The sequence below is a fragment of the Rhipicephalus sanguineus genome, chromosome 6 (assembly GCF_013339695.2).
Source record: "Rhipicephalus sanguineus isolate Rsan-2018 chromosome 6, BIME_Rsan_1.4, whole genome shotgun sequence".
Lineage (NCBI taxonomy): Eukaryota > Metazoa > Arthropoda > Arachnida > Ixodida > Ixodidae > Rhipicephalus > Rhipicephalus sanguineus.
This window is the reverse complement of record NC_051181.1, coordinates 92,704,687-92,717,934: the sequence shown is the minus strand read 5'-3', so window position 1 is coordinate 92,717,934 and position 13,248 is coordinate 92,704,687. Positions and strand designations below refer to the sequence as shown.

The 13,248-nt window shown below is 47.1% G+C and overlaps 1 protein-coding gene across 1 annotated transcript; it reads left to right on the top strand.

Annotated features, from left to right (window-relative positions):
• The first annotated feature begins 2,938 nt into the window (after window positions 1–2,938).
• Window positions 2,939–5,825, top strand: LOC119397415 (uncharacterized). Its single transcript, XM_037664841.1, has 2 exons — window positions 2,939–3,349; window positions 3,819–5,825. The coding sequence occupies exons 1-2, from the start codon at window positions 2,939–2,941 to the stop codon at window positions 5,823–5,825; spliced, it is 2,418 nt and encodes an 805-aa protein (XP_037520769.1).
• The last annotated feature ends 7,423 nt before the right edge of the window (window positions 5,826–13,248 follow it).

Below are 13,248 nucleotides of genomic sequence, written 5' to 3'. Positions count from 1 at the left end.
CGTTTCAACCACGAATGGAAGGAGGAGCAAGGTTATTGTTTACATTCGCAAGGACCTTACTTATTTCGCCCATGCTATACCGCCAGATGACGAGAACCAGTACGTGTGCATTACTGTGAAGAAGAAGAGTTTGTCCTTTACACTTATTGGCGTCTACATTTCCCCTACAAGTCATCTTAATTGTAAGAGACTAACGGACATTATGACAGCTATACCAGTCCCTTGTATTAAAACAGGCGACTTTAATGCCCACCATCCGATATGGGGAATCTTGAAGATGAACTCAAAGGGCCGCTCACTGATATCATTTGCGTCAGACCACAATCTGCGCCTTCTGAGTGATGGTAGCCCGATATTTCTGCGAGGGACGACGTATAGCAGCTGCCTCGACGAGACGCTGGTGTCGTGTTGCCTAAGTTCAAAAGTGCGGTGGTTCACCGATATTGAAACCATGGTCGCGATCACATTCCGACCTGTGTGAGAATTGATGACCTAGGAGCTTCGCCCTCGCTGGTCTCTCGACAAATTGACTGGGCGCTTTATGAAGATCAAGTGGAGGACATATGCAAGAATTACTGCTCGCGCAGGTTAGAAGAAGTGATTGCAAACGCAATGCAAGATTGTACGCGCAACTTCACACATTCACGGAAGCGTACGGAAGCTGACATCGAATTAGAAATGCTTCGTGCGTTACGTCGACGTGCTGAAAGAAGGTACAGGCGTACCAAGTCAATTCTTGATCTTAGTAGGAAGGCGTATGCAAAAAAAGATACAGCGCAGAATAGACGAGCTACAGGATCAAAGATGGAAATTTTTTGCGAGTCATTAGACCCATGCAAGCCACTGTCTCGTGTATGGAGAACTCTACAGGGTCTTCGCTCATTCGCCCAGCAACGTCATCCCTTCAAGGCCCTTGCACTCTGTCAAAACCACCGTGAGATCGACGTTGCAGAAAATTTTGGACGAAAATCACCGGCGGGACAGTCCTACTCACCGACATGCTTTTATGAGATATCCCAGGTCCACGGGATGTAAGCATGGGCGCTCCATTCTCTATGGAAGAGCTAGAAGCTGCCATGACACTGTAGGCGTTCCTCTTCACCAGGGCCCGATGGAATAACGTATAGTGCTCTACGTCACCTAGGCCAAGCAGCAAGACGACAACTGTTGAACTTATTTATTCGGTCATGGGCGTCGTACCTCAAGAATGGAAACGCAGCCGTCTGGTGCCACTGCTCAAAGCAGGAAAATCACCTCTGGTGCTGACATCTTACCGGCCTATAGCTCTCGCCAGTTCTGTTGTAAAACTCATAGAGCGCATGATTCTAACGCGCCTGGAATGGTTCCTTGAACGGCATAACGTTTACCCCGACTCCATGGCGGGATTCCAACGAGGCCGTTCATCGATTGACAACGTCATCGATCTGGGGTCATCAGTAGAGCAGCAGAAATGCAGGAAACGACTAGCAGTTGCGCTCTTTCTTGATGTGAAAGCCGCTTATGACAACGTTTCCCATCAAGCTATATTAGGCACGCTTCTGTTAATTGAACTTGGAGGGCAAATATTTTGTTGAATCCGAAGTAACCTGACACGAAGGTCCTTTTTTTGTAGATACTGAAGATGGCCCGACCTCCGACCACTACACGTGCCGTGGCGTCCCACAAGGCGGTGTTTTAAGCCCGGTTCTATTCAACCTTGCTCTGCTTGGCCTGACGGAAGCGCTCCCGGAAACAGTCAGTGTTTCGCTATAGGCTGATGACATCTGCGTCTGGGCATCTAAAGTTGAAACCGCTGAGAGGGCAATGAGCTGAAATGTTGTGAGTTAAATACAAAAGTAAATAAAGAATAAATGCGTAGGAGTTCGGCCGGCCAAATTGCCAAATTGCGGCCGCTAATTGCTATTTTCCAGACATTCTTGGCATGCGCGGGCAGGCTCACTCGACTTTAATCTCTTCGATTAAAAGCATTGTTTGCTCTGGTATGTAGGGTCTTAATTATGAAGTAAGGAAACCGCGTTTACATCTAAGCCTATTTCATTTGTGTAAGTATAGGTAAGCGTTCAAGCTCCGGCAGTTTGTGCATTGTATGGGGATCCAGTCTTCTGTCGCATAACTCTCCCTGAAAAAATAAGGAGCGCGAAACAAGTGTTGGAAAGCGGCATGTCCCTGCTACTTAAAAAAATTGGTTCTGGACAGGAACATCATCAATTCGAGGAACCCTTTAGCCCTGGCGGTCAAAAGGATCAAGAACACAGAAACTGTAGTCATCGCTTTTGACGGTTACAAAGTGCCCAATTTCGTCAGGTACAGGCCTTCGCTCGTGAAATGTTCTCTATATCTACGACAACACGATAACTGCTACGCATGCGGCAGACTAGGTCATCGCGCAGACGTTTGCCCGACGCCGGAGAACGTCATCTGTCGCGGCTATGGGGTGAACAACACGGACAGCACCCATGCCTGCACTCCCAAGTGTGGCCTATGCGGAGGCCAACACCTGACGGCGGACAAGTCCTGTAAGCACAGATTTCAAGTTCCGTACGTCGTTCCTCTTCGAAGAAGGGAGAGAGCTCAAGCGGCCAGGAAGGATGATGCAACCTCAAAGTCGTCGACTTGTCAATCTCGCTCTAGGCGCCGTTCTGCCACCAGGGGGAGCAATCTTCCCGCTCACGGTCACTCGAGGAACCCTAGCGCCCGCTAAAGCTTCAGATCTAGAAGCCGTTCGAATTCCAGGGGTCGCGTCAAGGACCGATCCAAACCTAGAAGCACATCCGGTTCCACCAGCCGTTCCCGGTCCCGGGGTCCGCGGAGCAGAATCACGCCCGGATCGAGGACCAGGGCCGACTGTGTCAGAGGATCCACCGAAAAGGTAACGGGGGGTCCATCGCCAGAGCATTATTCAGTCAAACTATCCCAGTTAGAAAACGAGAATGCAGCAATGCGAGGTATCATAGAGCAGCTTAGAGCCGAGGTAGCGGAGCTCAAGAAAAGTAGCAATTCACATGCGCAACCCAGCGTCATAGTCACAGATTCCCCACAGCCTATGGAGGTCCCGGTGGGCGCGGATGAGACATCATCGGGCCACCCCGCCAAGAGGAGAGCGGTTTCAAGCAACGCGGACAGTGCGGCCAACAGAGCGAAATCCGAAATAAGAGAAGTTTTAAACAGCCTCAGCACTGATATTAAGCAACTCGGCGAGCAGCTAAGCAGTTTCCGCGCAGGTGTGGCGCAACACTTCGCGGCCATGAACGCTAGGATCGAGAATCTCGAGTTGCAAGTCAAAGGCGTGCCAGAGGCTACGTCGCGCCCGGTCGTGGACGGCAACGCGCCACCACGCGTCGCCAGTGCGGTCAGCAAGAAGAACAGTGATGATGGCGCCAATTAAGGAATTCAGAATCTGGCAATGGAACTGCAGAGGGTTTCAACACAAAAGAAACACTCTGCAGCAATTTATTCGCACTCACCAAGAAAAGCCACATGTTATCTCACTGCAAGAAACGTTAGCAAGCAACATCACTCTTCCGGGATAAAAATCCCGTGCGCTACACGGAGATGGCAGAGACATCTGCACACTGGTTAGCAACAAGTGCACGTTCATCGTTCACGATCTGAGAATCCCGCCTGGAAAAACGGAGCAGTCTCTGATTGAAATCATCCCAGGTCAAGCAAACAAGGATAGCATATACGTTCTCAATGTATACAGCAGCCCGAAAGAGCACAGGCAACGGTTCAAGACAGTAATCACCAGGGCAGTTAGGCTGGCGGGCACCTCGCCTCTCATAGTGGCTGGGGACTTTAACGCCCCTTTTTATGCGTAGAACTACCCCCACGACACGGCTAAGGGTAGAAGCCTGTGGCAGAAAACGAGTGATTTCGGCTTCTCTTTAGTGACAGACCCGGCGTTCCCAACCAGGAGGGGCACATCTACCACCCGAGACTCTGTACCAGACCTCACCTTCGTCAAGAACGTCGACTTAGTCAAGTGGTCCAACCTGATGGTCGATCTCGGCAGCGATCACTACATAACTACGACCACCTTTGAGGTTTCGCAGAAAAAGCTTCGGGCCTTCTCGATTACCGACTGGGACAGGTTCCGCAAAATCCGCCGTGAACGAGCAGACCATGGAGAGAAGCCGGAAGGCCTAGAACAATGGACCGGATCAATTATGCAGGATGTCCGGGAGTCCACCAAGATGGTGCAGACAGACTTGCAGACAGAGAAGATAGACAGCCGACTTGCGCACCTTCTCGAAGCTAAGCAGTCACTCCTCGAGAGATGGAAGGGCCAGTGCCTCAATCGCAGGCTCCGGAAGAAAATTGCCGAGGTCAACAAGGTGATAGAAGAACACTGCCAAACGCTGTCAAGACAGCAGTGGGATGATATCTGTAATTCGATCGATGGTCAGGTGCGGACGCAGGGCAAGTGGAATCTTCTAAAACACCTCCTTGACGAGACCGGAACCAAATCAAATCAGAGAAGAGTACTGGCCAAGACCCTCCACGAAGCCACGAGGTCATCAACGGAGAAGGAAGTCCTGGATTATCTTGCAAAAAAGTACCTGCCTCTGAAAACGAGCGATGGCGGCGCCTACACCGAATACAGTGGGAAACCAAACTCCACTCTGGACGAACCATTCACCATCGAGGGGATCCGGAGAGCTCTACATGATCTCAATGGTAGATCCACGCCAGGCCCGGATGGTGTAACAAACAAGGCACTGAGAAACCTCGATGACGAGTCGGTCGAGTTTCTCGCGGACGAAATCAACCGTATATGGAAGGAGGGCGCAGTCCCTGAGCAGTGGAAGATTGCGCGGGTCATCCTCATTCCTAAGCCCGGCAAGCCACCGAGCTTGGAAAGCCTACGGCCTATCTCTCTTACATCCTGTGTGGGGAAGGTGGCAGAGCACGTCATCCACAACAAAATCACAGTGTTTATCGAGGAAAACGAGCTGTTTCCTCACAACATGGTGGGATTTAGGCCCGTTCTTTCAACTCAGGACGCTATGAGGCTCATCAAGACTCAGATACTCGACAGTAACACCCGGGACACGAGGGCCATTCTCGGTCTTGACCTAGAGAAGGCTTTTGATAATATACATCACTCGTTCATTCTCGACTCAATCTCGAACCTAGACCTGGGCGCGGCCTTCCATGCTTTCGTTCGATCTTTCCTCGAGGGACGCAGCGCCCTGCTCAAGGTCGGCGAGATCGGAACGGACAAAATGGCACTGAGCAATAGGGGCACCCAGCAAGGGTCCGTGATTTCACCGCTATTGTTCAATATCGCCATGGTTGGTCTATCGGAGGGTCTGGGCAAGATTCAAGGCATCGGACATACTGTGTACGCGGACGACATAACGATCTGGTGTGCTGGAGGCAGCGATGGGCACATTGAATCTGCCCTCCAGGAAGCCATCGACTGTACAGAGTCCTTTCTGCAGGACACGGGCCTCAGGTGCTCGCCGAGTAAATCAGAGCTGCTTTTGTATAGACCCAGCAGGAGGGGACGCAAGCCGAAAGACTGGAAGCCCCTGGCAGAGAGTGACATCAACCTGCATACGAAGAGTGGGGACATTATCCCTAGGGTCGCGTCGATCCGCATCCTCGGTATGATCGTGGAGTCGTCGGGCACCAATAGCCAAACGATCCTCCGGCTCGCAAAAAAGACTGACAGCACCATCGGCCTTATCAGGAGGGTCGCCAACAGACGCAGTGGTCTTGCAGAAGACAACCTGGTCAGGCTTATCCACGCGTTCTTACTGTGCCACTTTACCTGCGTCGCGGCCATGCATGTCTGGAGGAGGGCTGAGCGGATAAATTAAACGCCATGACCCGGAGAGGCATCAAGAGCGCTCTTGTTATCCCGAACTACACGCAGACGGAACACCTCCTACAGCTGGGAATGCACAATACTCTCGAGGAGATTGCGGAGGCACAGGAGATGGCACAGGTCATCAGACTCTCGGGCACGAAGGCTGGGAGGCGACTCCTGATGGCCATGGGTATCCCGTCGGCCACAGTGGACGACAATTACCAGGGATTGCCAAGAAGACAACGTGAACAAATCATCGTTTCCCCCATTCCGCGCAATATGCACCCGCTGCGAAACACTGGAAGAAGACGGGCAGCGGCGATCCTCCGCAGTGTAGCAGAGGTCCCTGGCTGTTTTGTCGACGCGGCCAGGTACGGGAACAGCAACAAATACGCAGTGGTCTCGGTCGACCAAGCTGGTTCGGTCATCAACGCCGCATCGATTGAATGTTCCTCCTCGAGCGTTGCCGAACAGGTGGCCATCGCCGTCGCTCTCCTCGACGAGAAGCGCGCGAACGTATACAGCGACTCACGGGCAGCCGTCCGTGCCTTCGCCGTCGGCGCAATCGCCAAGGAACCAGGCCGTATTCTCGGTGAAAAAGACATCTCTAACCACATCTTAACGTGGTTCCCTGCTCAAATGGGTCATTTTGAAGGAGGCCCCACCAACCTCAACGAGCTGGCCCACTCCAAGGCGCGAGGTCATGACAGAGCCCAGGCCATGACGCTTAGACTCCTGCAGACTGCATCATATCCAAATCTGGCCTTATTTCACAAAATTTACCCGGATACTTACACTAGCAGCTCGTGTCCGCTTTGTGGGGAAATAGCTAACTTAGAGCATATGCTCTGGCGATGCCCCTCGTTACTGGGCAGTGAACAAGCCGACCCAGCCAAGTGGAGCTCCGCCATCAGAAGCCCCAACAAGGGGGATCAGCTTTGGGCCGTCCAGAGAGCCCACGATGCGGTGGTCAGGCTAAGCCTGCCCGTCCCAACGTGGGAGAAGCCCACTGCGCGCTAGTCGCGTCTCTCAGGACTATATTTAATAAAGTTCCACCATCCATCCCAATTCTTCATACGGAAGTGTGGCAACAACTGCTACGTGCGGCAGACCCTGAATCGGTACATTTCTTCAGCCCTTAAGCTAAGGCTATGGATAGATACTTTGTATGTATTTATTAGCTTAAATGAAACAACAAAACGACTCATCTCTTATGAAAGAATCCGCAAAAAGCATGCGTTTCGCGTCATGCACTTGTTATTTATTCCGTTCAGTACGTAATTAAAGCGTGTTCTAAAGAACAGAAAAATATCGCGAAAGTAATGAAAGTTCTTTGTTCTCTAAATCTTTTACGGCGCCATTTCAAAAGCCTTCAATCAGGTTTACTGGTATATTGTAAGAATAGGAGTAACAATTAGTAGATTTGGCGAGCTAGGCACTCAAACACTAGCACAGAAGCTTCCAATGGACCTGCAGACGTTACAAAGAGCTAAAGAAAGTCAGTTGTATCTACACACAAAGCGAAGAAAATTCAACGTGAAAATGTGAATCGGAGGACCGTGTTGTATAGGCGCGTTTATTGGCTGTTTTTAAGAAAAAGAAGCGGACGAAGGTAGGTCTTGCTATGTGGGTTTAAATGGTAAAAACGTAATGTGCGGCAGCGTCATATTAGATGGTGTGATGAGATCGGCAGATTATCGGGTATGGAATAAAGTTGTCTGGCGGAATATATGAAATTGGAAATGGATTGCAGAAGCTGTCATATCTGCATTAGCTTTTCGTCTATTTGGCTATTTAATATCTACAGTTACAGTGTACACTAAAAAGCGTTCAATCCATACACTACATCATCCTCGAAAGTTTACGCAGACTATATACGTAACGTTACGCACCAAGAATTTAGGCAAGTATTTGTCGTGATAATAAATACAGGCCTACCCGCTTGGCATGCTTCCACTTCGACTTGGTTGTCTTGCTTCTTTCAACGGCAGCTCGGCGATCTTTCTAAATTATTGACGCTACATAAACACTTAGTCCTCAACCTCGATCCCTACGCGTGCTAACCGCTCTTACGGGCGTTTTAGCTCGAGAAGTGCTTCTTTGTGCCATGTACCTACGCATACTGTCCCATGCGGCACTATTCACGCGACAAGAACTGGGGTGTATCAGCACTCTGCAAGGCACCGTAGATACATGGCTGATTTTTACAGATTATAAAGCAGCCCTACAAAGTATGTGGAACAGGTATAAGCATGGTAATCACCAAAGTTTAACATCTAATATTGCCAATCTTCATCACAAGGCTAAGATTGCAGGATATCACAATAAGTTCCAATGTATACCTGGCCATGCCGGTATTTCAGGAAACGAAAAAGCGGATGAAGCAGCCCTAAAAGGACTCCACTACCGGGATTTCAGAAGAATATTTTTACTAAAGTCGACGCCCCGAACATCGCAAAAAAAATATGCCTGTCAAGAAAAAGACCGCCTCTGGAATCTGCCGCTCCATCAAGATAACTATCTGCGATGCATTGACCCAGAAGTGAAAGTGAAAATTTCCCCAACACATCCTCGCCAACTTCAGACGCTGTGCCATCGACTTCGACTGAACGTGGCATACACGAACATTATTTTGTACCGCATAGGGCGCACCACTGGTCCCGGCTGTGCTAACTGTGGCAGCATAGAGACAGTGGAGCACACATTTTTGGAATGTTCCGCGTACCGCGATGAGAGAGAATTGTTTGAGGGACAAATGGACATGATATGCCACGATCAGTTAACAATAGACAACATATTAGGCCCGGTGCCCGGCACTTCAAAGCAACGACGGGTTTTACAGTCACTGTTTAATTACCTGTCAAAAATTGGCCTAGTCGGAAAACTTTAATGGTTGGATATTTCACATAGCAAAGTCTTAACTTACCTGACACCCTCGTTCTAAATATTTCTATCAGGTTCACTTGCGCATTTCATTTTTTTATATACTTTCTTGTTATTATTATTTCCTCCCCTCTCTTCCTTAGTCTGTCAATCCCATTCCCCATTCCTACACAGAGTAGCATGCGAGAGGTATACAGACGCCGCCAAAAATCTCTGCTTTTCTAATACAGAGTATCTCTCTCTTCCCTTAAGACAGGTGTAAGTATTGCTTCGACACGACATCTGGAGAATGCACGATTTCGGAATCATAAGGGTGAAAGCTAACAAAAGGTAAAGAAAAGTAAGCACGGTGAACATGGCTTTTTCAATTTTGCTATACACGTCAAACATTTCCATCAGGACAGGAGCGTGTCAATAGTGTTACGTCGACATACTAGAAATGGGAAACTATTTACAAGGCTTATATTTAGCAAAGGCCAACACGAAACCCAAGGCCGAATGAAACAATGTGCAACGTGGCATTCAGTTCCTCCCGATGCTGTTATGCTTAAATGTAGTTATGTGGTTGCCAACTACACTGCAATGAGCATCATCTTCGAAGACAGGTGGCAGTAATGCTGCATATTTAAATGTCAAGCTAAAAGGGGGGCCTATAAAGAAATATTATTTATTGACGTGTCATTGGAATCATTTCTGTAGCGGCTCACAGCTATAATATCTCTTCGAATGGCTTAAAACATTTATAGAAATTGTGCAAGCACGCGTTACCAGGCTGGAAAGTCTCCGCCGGCATTTGCAGACTAGCAATGCGGGCAGCGTCACTGAAGATGTCCCAAACGAGGAAGTAGAAATGATTACTATGCTGCAAAGCGCGCATTTCGGCCTGAAACATATTGCTCGACAATGCGAGTGGCTTTCTGATGTGGAATCGCGCTTTCATCAGCTTGCCTCTAAGTGATTCTGCTCCACTGGCCCAGCCGCGATTATTCTGCTCCACTGGCCCGGCCACAATGCACCGATCTATTCAGTTCGAACTCAGTTGAATAATGACCTATACATTATAGCAGCGTTGGAGGCACATCGGGATGTCTTGCTTTTCCATTTATTATCTCGCCACCCAAATTTAATGATCATGATCGTTGGCATCTGTATTCCACATAGATACTATAAAGCAGTGACCACGGATATGCGAAGTATTATACATGCTTTAAAACACAGTTTATAGGCGAGCTGTTAGAACATAAAAGTTATTTCGCAAATGTTAAACCAGTTGTCCAAACATGTAAATAAGTTATAGCAAATATAGAGAGAGAAAGGTAAAGGTAAAGGCAGGGAGGTTAACCAGAACAAATTTCTTTGGTTTGCTACCCTACAGTGGGGAAGGGGTAAGGGGGGATTGAAAGGTAAGGAAGAAAAATGGAGTAAAAAATAAAGAAAAAAACGCAGGTACACTAAAGCACGGGAGCATCACAGTGGTTTAGCGAGGTCGCTTGAGCGCGGAAACTTCAGCAGCGCATTCGTCGCTTTCTGGTTGAAAGTTCGAACGTTCTGGCACTCCAAGATTGATTGTTCGGAAAGCGGCTGGTCATCGAGGCGGGCTAGCGTTGCTGAGAAATGTTGTCTCTGGGAGCTGTAGTGAGGACAAGCGAATAGAGGTACCCGGAAGCAAACGATAAACGCACACATGCACCTAAACCCTAACCAATGCCTGCAGTTTGGGTCTTTACGCCTTCAAAGCTCGATATATACCCATGTTGGCTGCGCGAATGAAAACATTCGTCGTATTACATAAACCACACTCATATATTTTTAGCGACTGCTAGTCACATCTGTATTGGCGCGTAAGGCCGCAGGCCATGCTAAAGGAAGGTTTAGAACGTTTGAAATATGTGGCATAGACGTTAGATGAAAAAGATCATCCTACCCCCATTCCTCTCCACTTAACCCCACTTGGTCAAAATTTCCTGAGCACGAAACTAGCTAACTAGCAGAAATAAAGAAAGTGTCACTGAGCAATCTAGAAGAAAACACCTCATGCAGGAAGAATAATGTCGAGATTATCCTAATGTAAACCCTCAGTTCAAGGAGGCAACTTCAGAATCGCTTAGAATTACATGACACTAAAGATAATGCTAGTGGTTTGGGCTGGTTGTTTTTTTATAATGTGGGAGGTGTGCAGCGCAAAGCAAGACTGTGGGACACGGAAAATACGAGGACGGGTTTAGTAAAACGAATTTCTGATTACAACAGCCTCCCGTTAGGGGGTCCTGTCAGTAACTCCTCAGGATCCAATAAAGTCCGTTGTCTGTCTGTCTGTCTGTCTGTCTGTCTGTCTGTCTGTCTGTCTGTCTGTCTGTCTGTCTGTCTGTCTGTCTATCTATCTCTATATCTATCTATCTATCTATCTATCTATCTATCTATCTATCTATCTATATATCTATCTATCTATCTATCTATCTATCTATCTATCATCTATCTATCTATCTATCTATCTATCTATCTATCTTCATCTATCTATATATCTATCTATCTATCTATCTATCTATATATATCTATTATCTATATCTATCTATACTATCTATCTATCTGCCTGTCTGTCCGTCTATCTATCTATCTATCTATCTATATATCTATCTATCTATCTATATATCTATCTATCTATCTATCTATCTATCTATCTATCTATCTCTCTATCTATCTATCTATCTATCTATCTGCCTGTCGTCCGTCTATATCTATCTATCTATCTATCTATCTATCTATCTATCTATCATCTATCTATCTATCTATCTATCTATCTGTCTGTCTGTCTGTCTGTCTGTCTGTTGTCTGTCTGTCTGTCTGTCTGTCTGTCTGTCTGTCTTCTCGTCTGCACTCATTATCGTTAGTTTTATGTATTTATCGCTCTATGGTTTGAAAATATTCGGTCCGTATATTTTTCTCCTCATTGTACAGAACTGATTTCTCTTACCAGGCTTTGTTGGGCATGCTATACACGGAGACAACTTCTGTGGCAATGAAGAGAAAGCTACAGAGCCACAATGCACGTACCCTACCGCTAATGAATATATTCCCACAATTGCGTCCGTATTTTCTGCGTGAGATATATAAAATACTCCTTCATTCTCTACATGTAGCTTTTTCAGACGAAACGCAGCGCACACAGGCGAGATATTTGTATTTCTTTTACTTTATACGTTGTCACTTTGCGTTTTTGCGTGCGTGAAAAAGTCGCGCCTTTACCCATACCTTAGACGCTAAGCAGCGTTCGCGTCAAAATGCAACGCTAGCCATCACTTTCCACGGCGTTACGAGACGCGCGCCAATGCGGACTACTTCGCGCAGCAGTACATCTGCAGACGCTCCGCCCCCGTAGCTTTCCCTTCATTGCCACAGAAAGTTGTCCCCGAGTAGTAAATACAAAAAAAAAACTTATTCCTGTCTTGTTCGCCTGTTATACTGCAAGAAGGCGCTATCGGTACCCCATGATTTTTATGGTGAACCACGAACAATGACGCAATGGCGCGTAAAGTGAATTCAGTCAAAGAGGTAGGTGAACGAAGCGTTTCGTACCATTACTTTGAACCATATTGTTGTGGCAAAATGAATAAAGTGACCCCTTACCCGAAGCGGACAAAAACAAAAAAGCCCGATTACAGCGAGCGCACGTGTATCCTAAAAATAATGGTCGAACGGTTCTATACAAGGAACACAGCTCGTGGTTTGATGAGCCCAGTTTTCGCAAGTACAATAATTGCATTCAGGCTGAATAGTACGCGAGTAATTAGTAGCCTAGTAGAGGCAAATGCCCGAACCTTATTGAAAGCGAAGTGATGCGTACAAAATTTAGCCTGCGGCAGCCTCTTAGCAGCCCAGGAAATATCTTGCTCAAGAATACTATGAGTGCTTGTTCTAATTTTTTTAGAAACTCATTTATGTGAATTAAAATCCCAAAATATGAAATTATTACTTTTTTTATTCTGGCACCGTGAATCATGTTCATGAGTGTATGTTTCCTTTTTTCTGTTTTTTTTTCAATAGCAGACGTCCTGTAGAGTAAGATATGTATTTATGTGGTGTTCAACTAACAATAGACAAGTTGATACTTTTGAATTCAAATGACGGCCATATTTTTATCAATAAAATATGGACTTCCCCAGCATATATTGCGCTGTGTAGCTAAAAAAATATACCCTGCAGTCATACGGTGAGCGATGGCACGTTTCCCACAGGCAGGCTGTTGACGGCGCGATAGGAAGTCCTTCGTATATTTTCGGTCAAAACAGCAACAAGGGAACACGTTCAGATTGGTGTGGTAATCTGATCGCAGAGTACGTGGTAGGTATATTCTGTTCTTTATATGCTACAAAGAATACCGAATATCGCACAATTGACGTAAACGAAATTTTTAAAGCAGAACTAGAGACAAGGATAGCATCCACCACGCCTCTCGTCCTCTTTTTTTTTAAATTTTTATTAGCGCTATTCGTACGTTCTGTCTGGTTCGCGCGTTACTGTGTCAAACGACTCACCTACCAACACGCGCCACA